This window comes from Acomys minous (genome assembly GCF_964271855.1).
Source record: "Acomys minous genome assembly, chromosome: 4".
Lineage (NCBI taxonomy): Eukaryota > Metazoa > Chordata > Mammalia > Rodentia > Muridae > Acomys > Acomys minous.
In genome coordinates, this window is record NC_140486.1 from 89,764,152 (window position 1) to 89,778,274 (window position 14,123).

Genomic DNA, 14,123 nt, shown 5'->3' on the forward strand with positions numbered 1-14,123 from the left:
GGGCGGGAGGGAGGTGCGGGCTGGGAGAGAGGCTGCGGGGTGTGTGGGCACCTTAACTTTGATCGCGCGGCTATGGGGTTGTCAGCCATCGCCGCCCCGCCCGAGCTGTGTGCCGCGGCCCTCGGCTCTGCGCCGCGCGTCTCCGCGGCTGCCTCTTTAATCAGGAACACAGAAGGGGCGGGCCCTGAGCGGGCGCGTAATCGGATCGCTCTGCCGCGGCTCTGACATCCACATGCTGCTCGGCCTGAAAAGGCGAGGGGGGAGCCGGAGGGGAGGCAGAGGAGGCGAGCGAGGCACCAGCCCGCAGCCCGCCCCCGGCACATCCTCAGAAGCACAGACACTCGGCCGGCCGCTGGGCGAGGTGGAGGTGAGGGCGGGCGCCTGCGAACTCGGAGAGCGGCTCGCTCACTCACGGGCGATCCCAGCCGCCGCCGCACCCGCAGCAGCACTAGCAGCACCGGCCGCCGCAGCTTCCTGCCTAGCACTCCCCTCGAGAGACTGGTCGAGCGGCTATAGCTGTTGGGAGAGGCTCCCGCTAGGGGAACCCAGCGAGGACGAGAGCAGGGCGGGTGGCTTCCTACCACTCCGCCTGTCCAGCGGTCGGTGTCTCTTGCCCGTGTGTGTGCCCCGGGTGCCGGGGGACCTGTGTCAGTTTGCGCCTCTGAGATCACACAGCTGCCTAAGAGCCGTGTGATGCCCAGGGCAATTCTTGGCTGTGATTTTCATTATTATTACTATTATTTTACGCTTGGCTTTCGGGAAACCCTCGTGATGTTGTAGGATAAAGGAAATGACACTTTGAGGAACTGGAGAGAACATACACGCGTTTGGGTTTGAAGAGGAAGCCGGTCCCCGCTTCCCCAGCTTGCTCCTTCTTTGCTAATTTCAGGAGCTACCTCCTAGTGAGGTTGGGGATTCCAGCAAGAATAAAGGTGAAGACGGACGGGCCACCAGGACCCAGGAGGGGAAACGCTGACCCTTAGAAACCTTTGCAGAAGACACCACAAGGAAGAAAATTAGAGAGAGGAAAAAAAAAAAAACAAAGACATAATTATACGAGCTCCCACAAACCTGGTGAAAGCCTCTCTGTCAAAAATGGATATGTTTCCTCTTACCTGGGTTTTCTTAGCTCTGTACTTTTCAGGACACAAAGTGAGAAGCCAACAAGGTAAGCCCTTCAAAGTTTTTCTATTCATTTTTACATGTTTCTCCCTTTAAAAGCGGCTGATAATGCAGAGAGGCCACTCAGAACCAACCGCTCCGGAGGAGACTCCCTTAATACTCAATAATTTAAAGGGAGATCTCAGTTGGCCCTCTTTACACCACCAGAACTGCTTAAACCCAACTTTTCTCTCTTGCTAGGAGTGTGTGTGTGTGTGTGTGTGTGTGTGTGTGTGTGTGTGTGTTGTAGTAACAGAATTTGGCGGTGTTCAGATGTCACATATGGACCGAATCAAAGGTTTAAAAATACTACAAAGCCTTTGCATTACAGTTTTGGGGATTTTTTTCCCCCTGTCTTGAAGCAGAACACATCTCCCTTGAGTTTCTTCAACCTAGCCAGTGAAATATAAATCATTTGATTCCCACCACTTAGCTACATTGAGCAATGTTAGCTGAGGGCTTGGGGGGGGGGGGGAAGCAAGAGTCTAGCTTTGGTTTTCAGATGTGTGGATTCTTTGCAGAATGGGTGGATACATCTTAGAATCAGAAGGCTGAAGCTAGTGGATAAGCTAGCTCGTGGCTGAGATGGAGCTTTCCCGTGGGCAGTTGGAGGTCCCCCCACTCTCTCCTGAGTCCATGTGTTTTCTGAGAAAGCAAACCATCTTCTCCAAAAAATGTATTTAAAAGATAAAAACAAGCTGCATGACCCTCGAAGGTCTCTAGGTCTTGTGAAGTGATTAGAAACTTTTGAGTGGAATTTGTTCTCAAGCACTGCCAAAAGGGTGTGTGGACACAGGCCGCAGAGATATGCACAGTGGGGCTTAGGAGTGTGACAAGGGATACCTCCCAGAAAACAAGTCTCTGGTGTCAGGGAATGCGGTTCTGCCTCCCTAGGACTGGTTCTGGGACCTGACAAAACTCTTAGCGGTTGCTGCTACAGGTGACTGGGAATGGGATTCCTTCTACCAAGGAAATGGGGGGGAGGAGATGACAGGGGGAGGGAGGAAAGGCAGCGACAAAAACTCAAGTGCTTTTACTCTAGGCACTTGGAGGTGACTGCCAGCCGCAGTGGTGGGACTCACTGTCCACTGTCCACTGGCGTCCCCGCACGGTGCTTAGCTAGCACTGGGGAGAAAGCTTAGCAGCTGCCAAGCTTCTCACCCTTTCTCCAAAACACACCTACAGTCACTTTATGTGGGAGATATATGGGTTTTATTTTTCGCTTTCTTTTGGGTTGGCGGGTGGTGGAGGTGGTGGTGGTAGGGAATGCCTTTAAGACTCAAATCCAGCCTTTGCAGCTTTCTTTCTGCGGTAACTGGTCCTACAGGCAGCTGCAGGCACGAGCCAAGGAAGGGTTGGGTACAAGTCCATCCTGGGGAAATTTTCTGGGCCTCGCATCCCGACTTGCCTTAATTCTGAATTCCCAGCTTGAATCGAAATTAAATTACCTCCCACGGACCTGAATGCTCCGTAAATTATGTATGTATGTGGTTTGCTCTGTGTGTATGTGTGTGTGTGTGTATGTGTATGTGCGCGCGCGCGCACGCGCGCTCCTTGAAAATGCCCACGGTATATTATGTATTCAGGAGCGGACTCCGGTAGGCCCGGGTGTGCGAGTGCGCGCACACTGGCACACACACCACACCTACAACTTCAGGTACCCTGTTATGTGCCAAGTGAAAGGGACTGTGAAGACTAGGGGAACCATCTCCTATCCCAGATGTTCGCACATCTGTCCCTGAGCGCTGTGTGGAGCATCTGTACGTGTGTGTACTACACCCGCTCGGACCCACTTCTGCTCTGCCACCTGCCTCCACCTCTCTGCAGAGCTCCTTCCCTACCCCTGGTCTCGCTGCGTCACTTCCAGAGAAGCTCAAAAGCGCGGAGGGGGGGGGGGGATGCGAACCAGGTCACCCACTAAGAGCCCGCGGGCAGCCTCGGGCCGAGGGTGGGACCCTCCCAGAGTAGATACTATCCGGCTCCCGGAAAAGGTGATCAAGAGCCCGTCATGGCTTTAGTCGAGCTACTGATTGGTACCCGGAGCCGTAGGCCGGGTAGCTAAGGGCGAGGCCAAGCTAGACTTCTGACTCACCCTATATGCGCCCGCCAGGAGGTGGGCTGGCTCAGGCACTAGAGCAGCGGCGGGAACCTATTCCGAGAAGGAAGCCGGGAAAGAAGGTGGCGGGCACACGTGGGGGCAACTGAGTAAATATTCAGGCGGCCCGGGTAGCTGGAAGGCGGTGTGGGTACGGTACATCGGGCTCCCTGGCGCGTAGCCTCCCGCCCGGGGCTGGCAAAGTCTAGGCAGCTGGGCCGGGCCGGCTCGGAGCGCCCCCTCCTGCTCCCCACTCTGCGCTAGGCGCTGCAAGCTCGCCGCAGCCCCTAGAGAACTGGCTTGTGGAAGCTGGGGGCCCGAGGACGAAAGATCGCCGCGCTAGCCAAGCTGGGAGGCTGGAAACCGGGGTGGGATTGCCGCACCGAGGGCGGAGAGAGGAGGGAAGCAATCAGGTACCCTAAGCCGCTGGAATGCGCGCAACTTGCACAGCCTGCGGGAGCACAGTGCGGCTGAGCGCAGAAACAGGTGAAGAGCATGCCGTGCGGGCATCCACGTGGCCGAGACATGGGCGCCCCCCAGCGCTCCCATTCCCATCCCCCAGCGCCGTCCCTACCGCCGCATCGATTTGTTTGGGCTACGCAGCAGAAACAGAGCTGAGCAATCCATAAACATTCTATTAGGCAAAAATATTCCCAGCAAAAGCAGAACCGAGGCTACAGCCTCTACTAAGTTAGCTGTGAAAGACTCCTCCAGGCTGGTCTCCTCCTCCTCCTCCTCCTCCTCCTCCTCCTCCTCCTCCTCCTCCTCCTCCTCCTCCAGACTAAGGACACCCCCGGGTAGAAGCCTGCGGCATTTCCCTGGATGGCGCGCAGTGCCAGAAAGTTAGGTCGTGGCTGCGGCTTGTCCTCCGGAGCAGTCACTGCAGTCGCCTGCTGGCGGATTGTGCCCCCTCCCCCTTTCTTCGCTGCCGGGGTCCACGTGGGGGAAAATACAGCGTTCACGACCGATGCTTTAGTTTCCCTGATTGATTTCCTTTTAATATCAACACAAGTTAATGGAGGCAAGGCAATCTGTGATTAAACGCCTGCCCCCCCCCCCCATACCTTTTGCCTTGGGCTGGCTGCGCCCCTCGCGTGTCCCACCAGTCCCTGAGCAGCTTCAGGGTGGAGAGCATAAGTCGACCAACTGTCTTAAGGTGGGCTTTGCGTGTGTGAGGGGGCCGTGCAACGCATTGGATGCCTCTCTGGCAATCTCCTGGGGCTAGGGACACTGGAATCAGCTTTCCAGATCTTCTTAGCGGATACTCCCATCTGTGCTGCAGCTTCTGAAACTCTGGTTGAATTTCTTCGGGAAGGGAAAGGACTGGACTCTGGTTTATTGCTGCCGCCGCCGGCGCCGCCGTGGGCTCCCTTCTTGGCTCAATCCCTCTGCCTCCCGTCTTTTCAGTTTCTGACAGAGAGGAGAGCCCCCTGGCGCTAGCCATTCCCCCGCTCCCCGCTCTGCTTGAGTAGATCCGCTGGAGCTTGCTTTCTACTCGGGAAATCTCACTGTCCCTGCTGTGGGTTCTTCAGAAGGTGATAATTCCCAGGCTTCGTGTCTACTCCTCCTCGCCCTCAGCCCCCACGAGACCCATGGCTTGGGGCTAAAAGAAGCCAGACCCCCCCATCACCATCTCCCCCTTCCTTCTTACTCCAGGAGAGCTTTGATCTGTGGTGGTCCTTAACACCATTGCCATGGACACAGGGCTGAGTTGGTCAATTCAACCTTCAGACTGAGCTGGGTGATCAGATAAGAGGTGTAAATTGGCTGTGGGAGACAGGGCTGAGTTCAAACAAATCCTCTAAGAGAACCAGTGATAGTCCAAGGGCTTGATATGGGTTTTGATGAGTGTTTTAGACTATCTCCCCCCCCCCAAATAAGCCATGGCTATGGATGCATGTAATCATTTACAAGTCAAACAGAAAACTCCTGGATTCTGAACAGCCTACTCAGAGCCCTGGGGACTGGTCCCCTGACCTTGTTAAATAAGTACCCAGTCACCTTTTCCCCAGAAGCTAGCACTGGAGGTGGTGAGATTGTTACCAGTTGCCAACTGAGTACACAGTATAAAACGGAGGGGGGGGTGCTCCCCACAGGGCTTCAAGGCAGGCCCCTACTTGTCCAGGATTCACCAGGTAGAATAGCAAATGGCCAGCAGCACCTCCAGAGTGAGGTTTTATGTCATCCCGTAGAGTCCTCAGAGCACTCAACTGGCAAAGTGTGAGATTGGAAAACTGCAGGGACTGGAGGCTGGGCTCTCCAGACAGAACCCCTGCAGTCTCTCCACCGCTCCAGCCCCCTACTGTTCAATGGGCTTGGGCTTCTATCTTCTAGGTATAGGCAAAGGGAAGAACTCAAACATCAGTGGGGCAATGAGGCACGAATGAATGCAAGCAACAGTTATTGGAAAGGGGGTGGGGGGCAGAAGCTGAAGTCCCCGGTGTTCTCTGTCTCACTTAGCTCTCTGTTAAAGCAGTCAAGAGAGTGAACTGGTTGACATTTCTGAGTTGGCAAAATTCCAGAGCCAGGCTCATTGATGGCTTTCAGAGCATTTCCCCCCAAAGATCCAGTTTGGAAAGATATTAAGGTGGGCTTTTCCTTTGTAGAAAGCACAAAGTAAAATAGATGGCCCTTTGCCTCTGATTGGCCCTTTCACCAGCCAGCAGACCATACCACAGCAAATTGGAGGCTGTTGTTCTAAGTGCTGTCCATATTACCTAACTGAACTCTGAGCTAGGCCGATCTAAAAATAAAAACAAAACAAGAGTTCTAGCAACCAATAAGACTGAGGCTTCCTAACCACAGCAGTTGGATTTGAAGTCCTCTCTTGCCTTAACCAGGCGAGGAAAGTAACTTGGACCTGGCCAGTCCTTGTTTACACACACACACACACACACACACACACACACACACACACACACACACACACACCAGGCTTAGCTGATGGGAACGTTGGTCCTTCTATAGAACAAGCTGCCAGATTGTGAATCAAATAGAAAAGCGGAGTAGGACCCAGTACCAAAAATATTATTATTTTGTCTTTTGACAAGCATAGCACATTTGAAAATTCCTTGAACTAAGAAGGTATAACTTAAAAAGTTACCTCGGAGTAACTTTTTTTTCATGGTAGCATGACCATATTTGAGGAATCTTATCATCTGGCCATCACTTGCCAAATGAGGTACCTAGCAGATATGTCTGTCTTTGGAAGCCCAGGAGTTAACCACTGGCCTGTTCCTTCCAGGAACAGACTGAGCACTAGCGTTTGAAGATGATGATTAACTCATTTCTGGACGCCACTATAGAAGATGTGTGTGTGTGTGTGTGTGTGTGTGTGTGTGTCCCCTCCCCTTCCCAACTCTGAGTTCCTACTGCACTTTTTTAAGGCTTTATCTGCCTTGTAAGAGAATCCCTTGGACACTTAACGGTTTCACTCCCAAGCAAGGTATAGTGGGGTTGGATTCCAGGACACACTGGCCTTGTCCTGTGGCTGGCCCAAGAGAAAGCTTCTAAAGGTTTAGGAAGCTGTCAAGTTTAGATAAGACTGAGCTCCTATCCTATGGGACCCTAGTTGTATTAATAAGGAGAAATTAATTTTTAACCACTGGGAACGTTGCCAAATTATGTGACCTTTGGCAGACCAGCTGTGCTATAAAAATAAATCCCCCCCATTTCTGAAAATGCTGCTTCTCTCCAGTAGAACAATAACAACGTGGCAGTTGGGACAGAGACGGGCAGGCAGGCTGGAGAAGAAAGGGGAGGAATGGTTGTTGACAAAAAAAAAAAACCCAACTCTGTGATGCTGTGAAACGTGACCATTCTACCATCTTCCCCCACACCCGACTCAGGGCTTCCAGAATAGCAGGAAGGGTACTAGGAGCTCTGGGAGCTTGTTTGTGTGCGTGTGTGTGTGTGTGTGTGTGTGTGTGTGTGTGTGTGTGTGTGTGTGTATGCAAGCAACGGAGAAGGTGTTAAGTGTTTCCAGCCTGCTCACACCCAGCCTTGAACACATCCCTCATTGTTCACACTGGCCAGTGACTGGCATGGGCAGAGAAAAGGGGTATTGAGCAGGGCAAAATATTTATCTTTCCCCAGATGCCACCAGTAAGTGTGGTGAAGTTTGAGCACGCTTCTAAACAACGGGAGCCAGAGCATCTGGGTTTTACAGGCGCAACCCAGCCAGTTGCCAGCTCTGTATTCTAAGTACACTGTGCCACCAGAGTACTTAATCACTTTGTGGCTCAGTTTCCTTATCTGTAAAAGGTGTGTTTGGTACCAGTACCTACCTAGGATGGCTGTGCTCTGTGACATCACATAGACCGGATGCTTGCTGACTCCATTCTGACATCATTCAATACCGGAGACAGCTACACTAGGGTTAGCCATCTCCTGTTCACACAAAAAAGCACGCTCCAACCACTGTGGGAAGTTTATTTTATTTTTATGAGATTGATTCGTTCTCAGCTGCTCCCTCTCTCAACCTTTGTCTTTTATAAGCACCAGTTTATTCTCCTTCACAGAGTTTTTCCACAGAGCAGTCACTTCTGCTGGATCCTTGTCTCAAAGGGATGCCTCTTCTTTGCATTTTTTCTCTCTCTTATTCTGTTTTCCATGTTCTTCCTCCCATACACACCCCTCCCATCTTTTCTCTTTCTCCTTTCCCTCCCCTTCCATCCTTCCTGGCTGAAAGTGTACTCCGTGGGGAACTCTGGGTCTAAGACACTCTTTCGAATGTTTGCAGTAACCTCTACTCTGACATTAAGTCCTCTCAGCAACTGTGCTCAAAAAAAGAAGAAGTCGTCAGAAAAACAAAATAGCTTTTTACCCAGCAAGATTCTTAATAATCCCATTTCCCTCTGGGTCTTTATAAAAGAGGCATGATCTAATCCAGAAAAAAAGAGGAAGGGAGTGGAAATAAAAGGAAAGCTCTTCCCAGTAGCTTGCATGTACAGGGCTCCTGGCCAGGAGAAGAGAGAGAGAGAGAGAGAGAGAGAGAGAGAGAGAGAGAGAGAGAGAGAGAGAGAGAGAGAGTGAGTCTCTGGTACACTGTTCCCAGCTCCCAAAGATGGTCTGATAACTATCGATTAGGTTCTGGAGAGAACCAGTCCTCGAAGAAGATAAAGGGAATTGCAAATTACTGGACCAAATGATAATAATAATTGTGAGAATAAATGGGGGAAAAATAAAACAGATGTACCCTGAAGGCATAACAGGAGCCAGAGATAAAGGCACAGGACAGATTTAGTGGAGAGAGTCGAATTGAAGTTACGTAGGAGAAAATTCAGTACCAGCAGAGGCTCACTGATGACGTTGTTGATACACAAATATTTGGAAGTTGCCCTTTTGAGTGAGGAGGAACAACAAACAATAAACAACCAACCAAAAGCTTCAGAAAAAAAAAGTATTATGTTTGCTACTACTGGTTATAACATATGTATCTGCTGAACCTCATCATTAGGTAAGGTTAGGATGTCTGTGGAGACTTAGCTCACACCAAGTCCATTTTGATCTATGCCTGCGTGGTTTTTTGTTTGTTTGGTTGGTTGTTTGGCTGGTGGGTTGGTTGGTTGGTTGGTTTTTTCAAGACAGGATTTCTCTGTATAGCCCTGGCTGTTCTGGACTCACTTTATAGACCAAGCTGGCCTCAAACTCATAGAGATCTGCCTGCCTCTGCCTCCCAGAGTGCTGGGATTAAAGGCATTGCACCACCATGGCCCCCTAGCCTGCCTGTTATTATCTCAGATGACGAATGCATTATTTTATAACTCTGTATTTAATAGCAGTTGAAGATAGGAAAGAAAGGATAGTTGCTGGCATTTCATAATTTATGGTAAAGTGAACTTTTAATATCTAATGATACTTTGGGTATTATATTAGTTTCACCTTAATTCATTATTGATGAAATCTCATTGAATCTAACTGGTAGAAAAGACCCTGGATTTGATCTCATAGGCCTCGCCGAGGGTGGATGATGAAGGCTCCTTGGCCTAAGGTGGTCGGTGGATAAGATCATCTGAACTCTTATGACCCTTAGAAAGATGCTCAAGACTTCTGCTTTTGAGGTATAGAGACAGTCAGGAGAAAAGGAAAGTGGGAGCTGAGATATGCTCACTGGGTTTGTTTAGGGAAGCTACAATTTCCAAACTGCAGAGTATGTGGTTAGAAATAATTGCCAATAAAGTTATAAATAGTGGCTTGGGCTTAATGCAAGACCCAATTTGCAAGGCCAGGGGCTTCAAGTTTCATGTGCTAACCAAGGGGGAACAATTGACATTTCAGCCTAACCTTTAGTTCATCAAAATCACTGATATGTATATATTACCTACCTTCCTCCCCCCCTTTTTGGTTTCTGGAGAGACCCCAAAATTATTCTTCTGTTTCCTTTCCCAAATGTCTGTTTAAATGGTCAAGATTTGTAATCCCAGATGCCTCATCAATGGCATCAAAACTGCATTTGCGATGAGGTCTGGAAAAGAGCGGATATAAATATAAACTAATGATATTATATCTGCTGCCCTATTGGAATTGCATTTGTTTATGATCTAGGATGACAACTAACAAGGTTACCACAGGTGGCATGATTCGAGGTCAAGAGAGGGTAATCTCGTCAAACGTGCATTTTCCGATTAAATGAGGGTTCATCTTAGCATCTAACTTGAAGGGGGAGAGGGCTTTCTGGAGGCTCTGCTTCCAGTCCCATCTTCCAGTGGTGTCATAGGCAAGTTCAGGGTGTGGGGGGAGATGGTTTCCTTCAGTTCCTCCTGCCTTCCTTGAACGGGAACTGCCTTCCTCTGCTGCTTCCGGTTCCTCATCTCCCCTCCCTTCCCAGATGGTTCTTTCATTCAGATCTTGAATTTTATCACACAGCAAAAGTTACCAGGGATTCAATTTGCTGTCCCTCCTCCACGAGTGCCACCCGACCCCATAAATTGACTAGATTGCACCCCCACACCCCCAGCTGCCTGAGGAAGTGGTCAAACTGCTGCATTCCTGGGCTGACGGATTGGCTCATTTCTCCCCCACCTTAAGCCAAGATATGGATTTTATGAGACTTTCTTGTGACGGGCTGAAGTCACTTTGAATAGAATGAAATCTAGCCTTGGCTCAAAGAAATAATTCTCCGAAGGAGCTCATCCTGGGCCGGTGAGCAAAATTTGGTTAAAATCCCAAGCAAAGGACTTAGATGGTCTGGGTGGGGGGTTGGTGATGCTGCTTTCGGTCATCTTTTCATGCATGCCTCTTGTTGATATGCTCACACAGAGAACTGCGTACTCATAATACTTACAAATAAGCAGCCACAGAGCCAGTTGAGAAGCTCGCATCAGCTCAGCTAACGTGATTAGAAGAGACATGTGAACTCCTACTAATGCAAGACCAACTAGCTTTGAGTTTTGTTTCCGCCTTACCAAGCAAAGGAAGCAAAGGGTAGCACCTTGAACAAGCACCTTACTGTCTCGGGAGGAAGAGACTCCTTTGAATTTGAGGTCAGTCTACAGGTTATAGGAGCTTTCCCCTACCTCATGGTATGGGCCTTGGATCTTAGAACTGGAAATAGCCTTTCAGATGAGAGGGCAAAGTCTCAGCATGGTGAACTAATTTACCCAAGGCCGCAAGGCCACTTGGTTCTGAGGTTCTTCGTCCTCATCCACTGCTGTGTTAGTCAAGTGTCTAGAAGCCATGACTGATGTGAGAGGCTGGCAGCCCACTCTGTCCTTTTTTTTTTTTAGATTGATTTATTTATTATGTACACAATGCTCTGCCTGCATGTACACCTGCAGGCCAGAAGAGTGCATCAGATCACATCATAGATGGTTGTGGGCCACCGTATGGTTGCTGGGAATTAAACTCAGGCCCTCTGGAAAAGCAGTCAGTGCTCTTAACCTCTGAGCCATCTCTCCAGCCCCTGCCCACTCTGTTCTTAAGTAGGGGGAAGACAAGTATCTGCTTTGCCTTGCTACAAATAATAATGAAAGTAATGCTGTGGGGTTAAGGGCAGGATGGGCATATGTTGTACGTAATGGATACATTGTAAAACATTTCCAGGGAAGTAAGGCACGTATATAGTGATCCTCAGGTATATAGTAACTCTACATTCCTGTGAGAAATAGTCCTTAGCTCCCGACAGATGCTTGAAGCCATGGATAATGCCCATCTCCATAGACTACACTTTTCCTATGCACACATACCTGTGACAAAATTTAACTTATAAATATGGCATACTAAAAGATAAGCAATAGCTAAGAATAAGGTGTAATGATTACAATAGCATGCCATAATAAAAATTATATGGATGTACTCTTATCAATCATCTATGTCTATTTATCATCTATCATCTATCTATCTGTAGCAAATGTACTCTTCTTCTTTTGGCGATGCTGTGTCCTAACACGTAATGAAGTAAATAGCTTAGTAAGACTTAACAACAACAGTGTTAGGCTGCTATTAACCTCCTAACTACATGTGAGAAGGAGAATTACCGAGGTGTAGCGATGTCTTTGACACGGATAACTGAAACCACAGAAGAGGTAACCACAAAGAAGAGGAGGTTGGTTACCCACATAAGAAATAGAGGTCTCTCATTTTTCCCTCTTGTCTCTCCATGTTAAAGCCACAGAGATTTAGCTCAGTGGGTTTCAGACAGATCCAGGAGGCTTCAGAGAATCCCCTGAGAAACGAGGGGAGAGCCCAGAAGCCAAAGTGACTTTCTTGAATTCCTGGTTCCTTCCCTTGGAGCATCCAAGGTGAGTTTCTCTTTGACCGCCATTGTACCTTGGAATTCTGGGTAGCGTTTTCATCCAAGGGAAACAAAAAAAAAATGCGACAACTATATACCTAATACAATCTACACATTGAATTAAATATGTAAAAGTGAGACCCAGGGAGGCCCCACTCAAGCAAGAAGTAAGTTTTCTCTCCTTTTTGTCAGTGTTAAGCACCTACCTCCAGCCTTCATGGTAAACACACACACACACACACACACACATTCATGCATGCGTACACACATACTACCTTTGACAGTTACCTCACTACTCCCAGAAGCAGCCAGCTACCAATCACTACTAGTCATGTTTTCTTTCAGTTCAACAAACTCAGTGAGCTGTTTGCTCTTCTCCTGTGACCACAGACCCTGGCTGTTGAAGCAAACCATCAGAATTCTGATTGTTCAAAAGTCCTCACCACAGGGGACTGGGAGATGGCTCAAGGGTTCAGAAGACATTCCCCTTTTACAGAGAGGACTGATGATCAGTTTCTGGCGCCTACATGGTGACACACAACCACTAGTATTTCCAGAGAGTTCCAGGAGATCCAAAGTCCTCTTCTGGCCTCCAGAGACCCCACACATATATGTGATATACATACATACATACATATAGGCAAAATCCTCATACATAATACAATAAGTAAATCTGTTTGTTTATATAAGTTCTCACCATGGTCCACTCTGAGTTTTATCATCGAATTCAGGCAATACCATTTTCCCTGAAAACAACTCCAGTTAAATTTCCCAGATGGCCGACTAGATTTGTAAGGGTTCTTCTTCTGCTCCCTCCTAGTACCTCCTAAAAAACAAATATTGCCAAGGAGCTCTCTCTTAATTCAAGCTCTCTAGGACAGCTTAAGTGAAGGGCTAGGAAACCCCTTTTCTTGAAGGTAGAGTCAGGAAACCCATAGGAAGGGTCAGATGGTGCCTGACAACAGCAATATGAACAGGGATGTAGAAATATTATATATACATATATATATATTACATTTTATCTTTCAAATGAAAACACCTAAGTATTTACTCTGAGGGAAAGTCTAAACTCTGTGACATTGAGAGTGAAGAGTGAACTGCTACTTCCCTGGAAGTTATGTGTAGAGACCTCTCATACTACCCTCTCACCCACTGTCCTCTGACCTGCCCCACTCACCCCTCAGGCTTCCCTCCCAGATGGACGTTGCTCCTTCTCCTTAGGAAATAAATTTGCCCCAGGTGAAAGGTGTGCACAAAACAGTTGCAAAATGAAGTCCCTTGTCAACTCACCAAACAGGCTCAGTGGCTCCAGCTTCAACAGGGCTTAGTCCCCTTCCGTGTGTGAGTGTGTGAGAGACTGGCCTTAAGGCGTTTGCCCTTGAGTTCAACTCTCTCTCTCTCTCTCCTCTCTCTCTCTCTCTCTCTCTCTCTCTCTCTCTCTCTCTCTCTCTCTCTCTCTCCTCTTGGTTTGATGCCTCTGAAACAAGACCGAAAGCATTTATGAAGTTTTTTTTTTTGGAGCACAATAAAGGTCTCCAAAGTAATGGATGATCTAGCTTTTCACAAGAAATTCCAGCTCACTCTTATTGGGGCAAGCTTACCCTTAAGACAGGCAAGCCCCACCCTCCATTCAGAAATGAAAAGATCAATTATCACAAAGATATGGAGAAGGATTTATTGTGTTTTTGTTACCGTTTTTAGTGCTGTCTTTCAAGAATTCTCTTCTCTCCAAGAAAAATAGAGACAGAAACTCCAGTATTTATCTTTGTGGCTATCTGTCTGTGCAAATGATGTGTGATATTTTATGAGAGGGTGCAAACGTGTGTACAGGGCTGAAGTGTGAATTACTGATATGTAGATGTAATTGATGGGAGTTCAGTATCTGCGTGTGTTTCTGAGTGTGAACGCAGCCTGAGCAAGAACGCCAATCTATAAATATATGGCTATTGCAAAGGTTAACAACACACAACTGAGGCAGATGTTAACGAGTTCATTTCATTGAGTGGCCTGATTTTCTTCTGATAAAGAAATGATGGGGGCCAGGAGACAGAGGAAAGCAATAGGGTTTTCCTTTTTCTTTCAGTTAATAAATTTCAGCAGCAGGAGTGCAAACTATTGGCTATGGAGACAGTA

At 48.3% G+C, this 14,123-nt stretch overlaps 1 protein-coding gene across 6 annotated transcripts in view; it reads left to right on the forward strand.

The window, feature by feature from the left end:
* The first annotated feature begins 209 nt into the window (after positions 1–209).
* Positions 210–14,123, forward strand: part of NRP2 (neuropilin 2) — a 118,303-nt gene continuing 104,389 nt past the window's right edge. For 4 of the 6 annotated variants that reach the window (XM_084778922.1, XM_084778921.1, XM_084778923.1 and 1 more), the window contains exon 1: positions 211–1,168. In XM_084778922.1, coding sequence (XP_084635048.1) covers positions 1,096–1,168 — 73 coding nt within the window. In that variant the 5' untranslated portion in view covers positions 211–1,095. Of the gene's footprint in view, positions 1,169–14,123 lie in introns of all 6 variants that reach the window. The other 2 variants (XM_084778920.1, XM_084778924.1) reach the window with 1 other exon arrangement.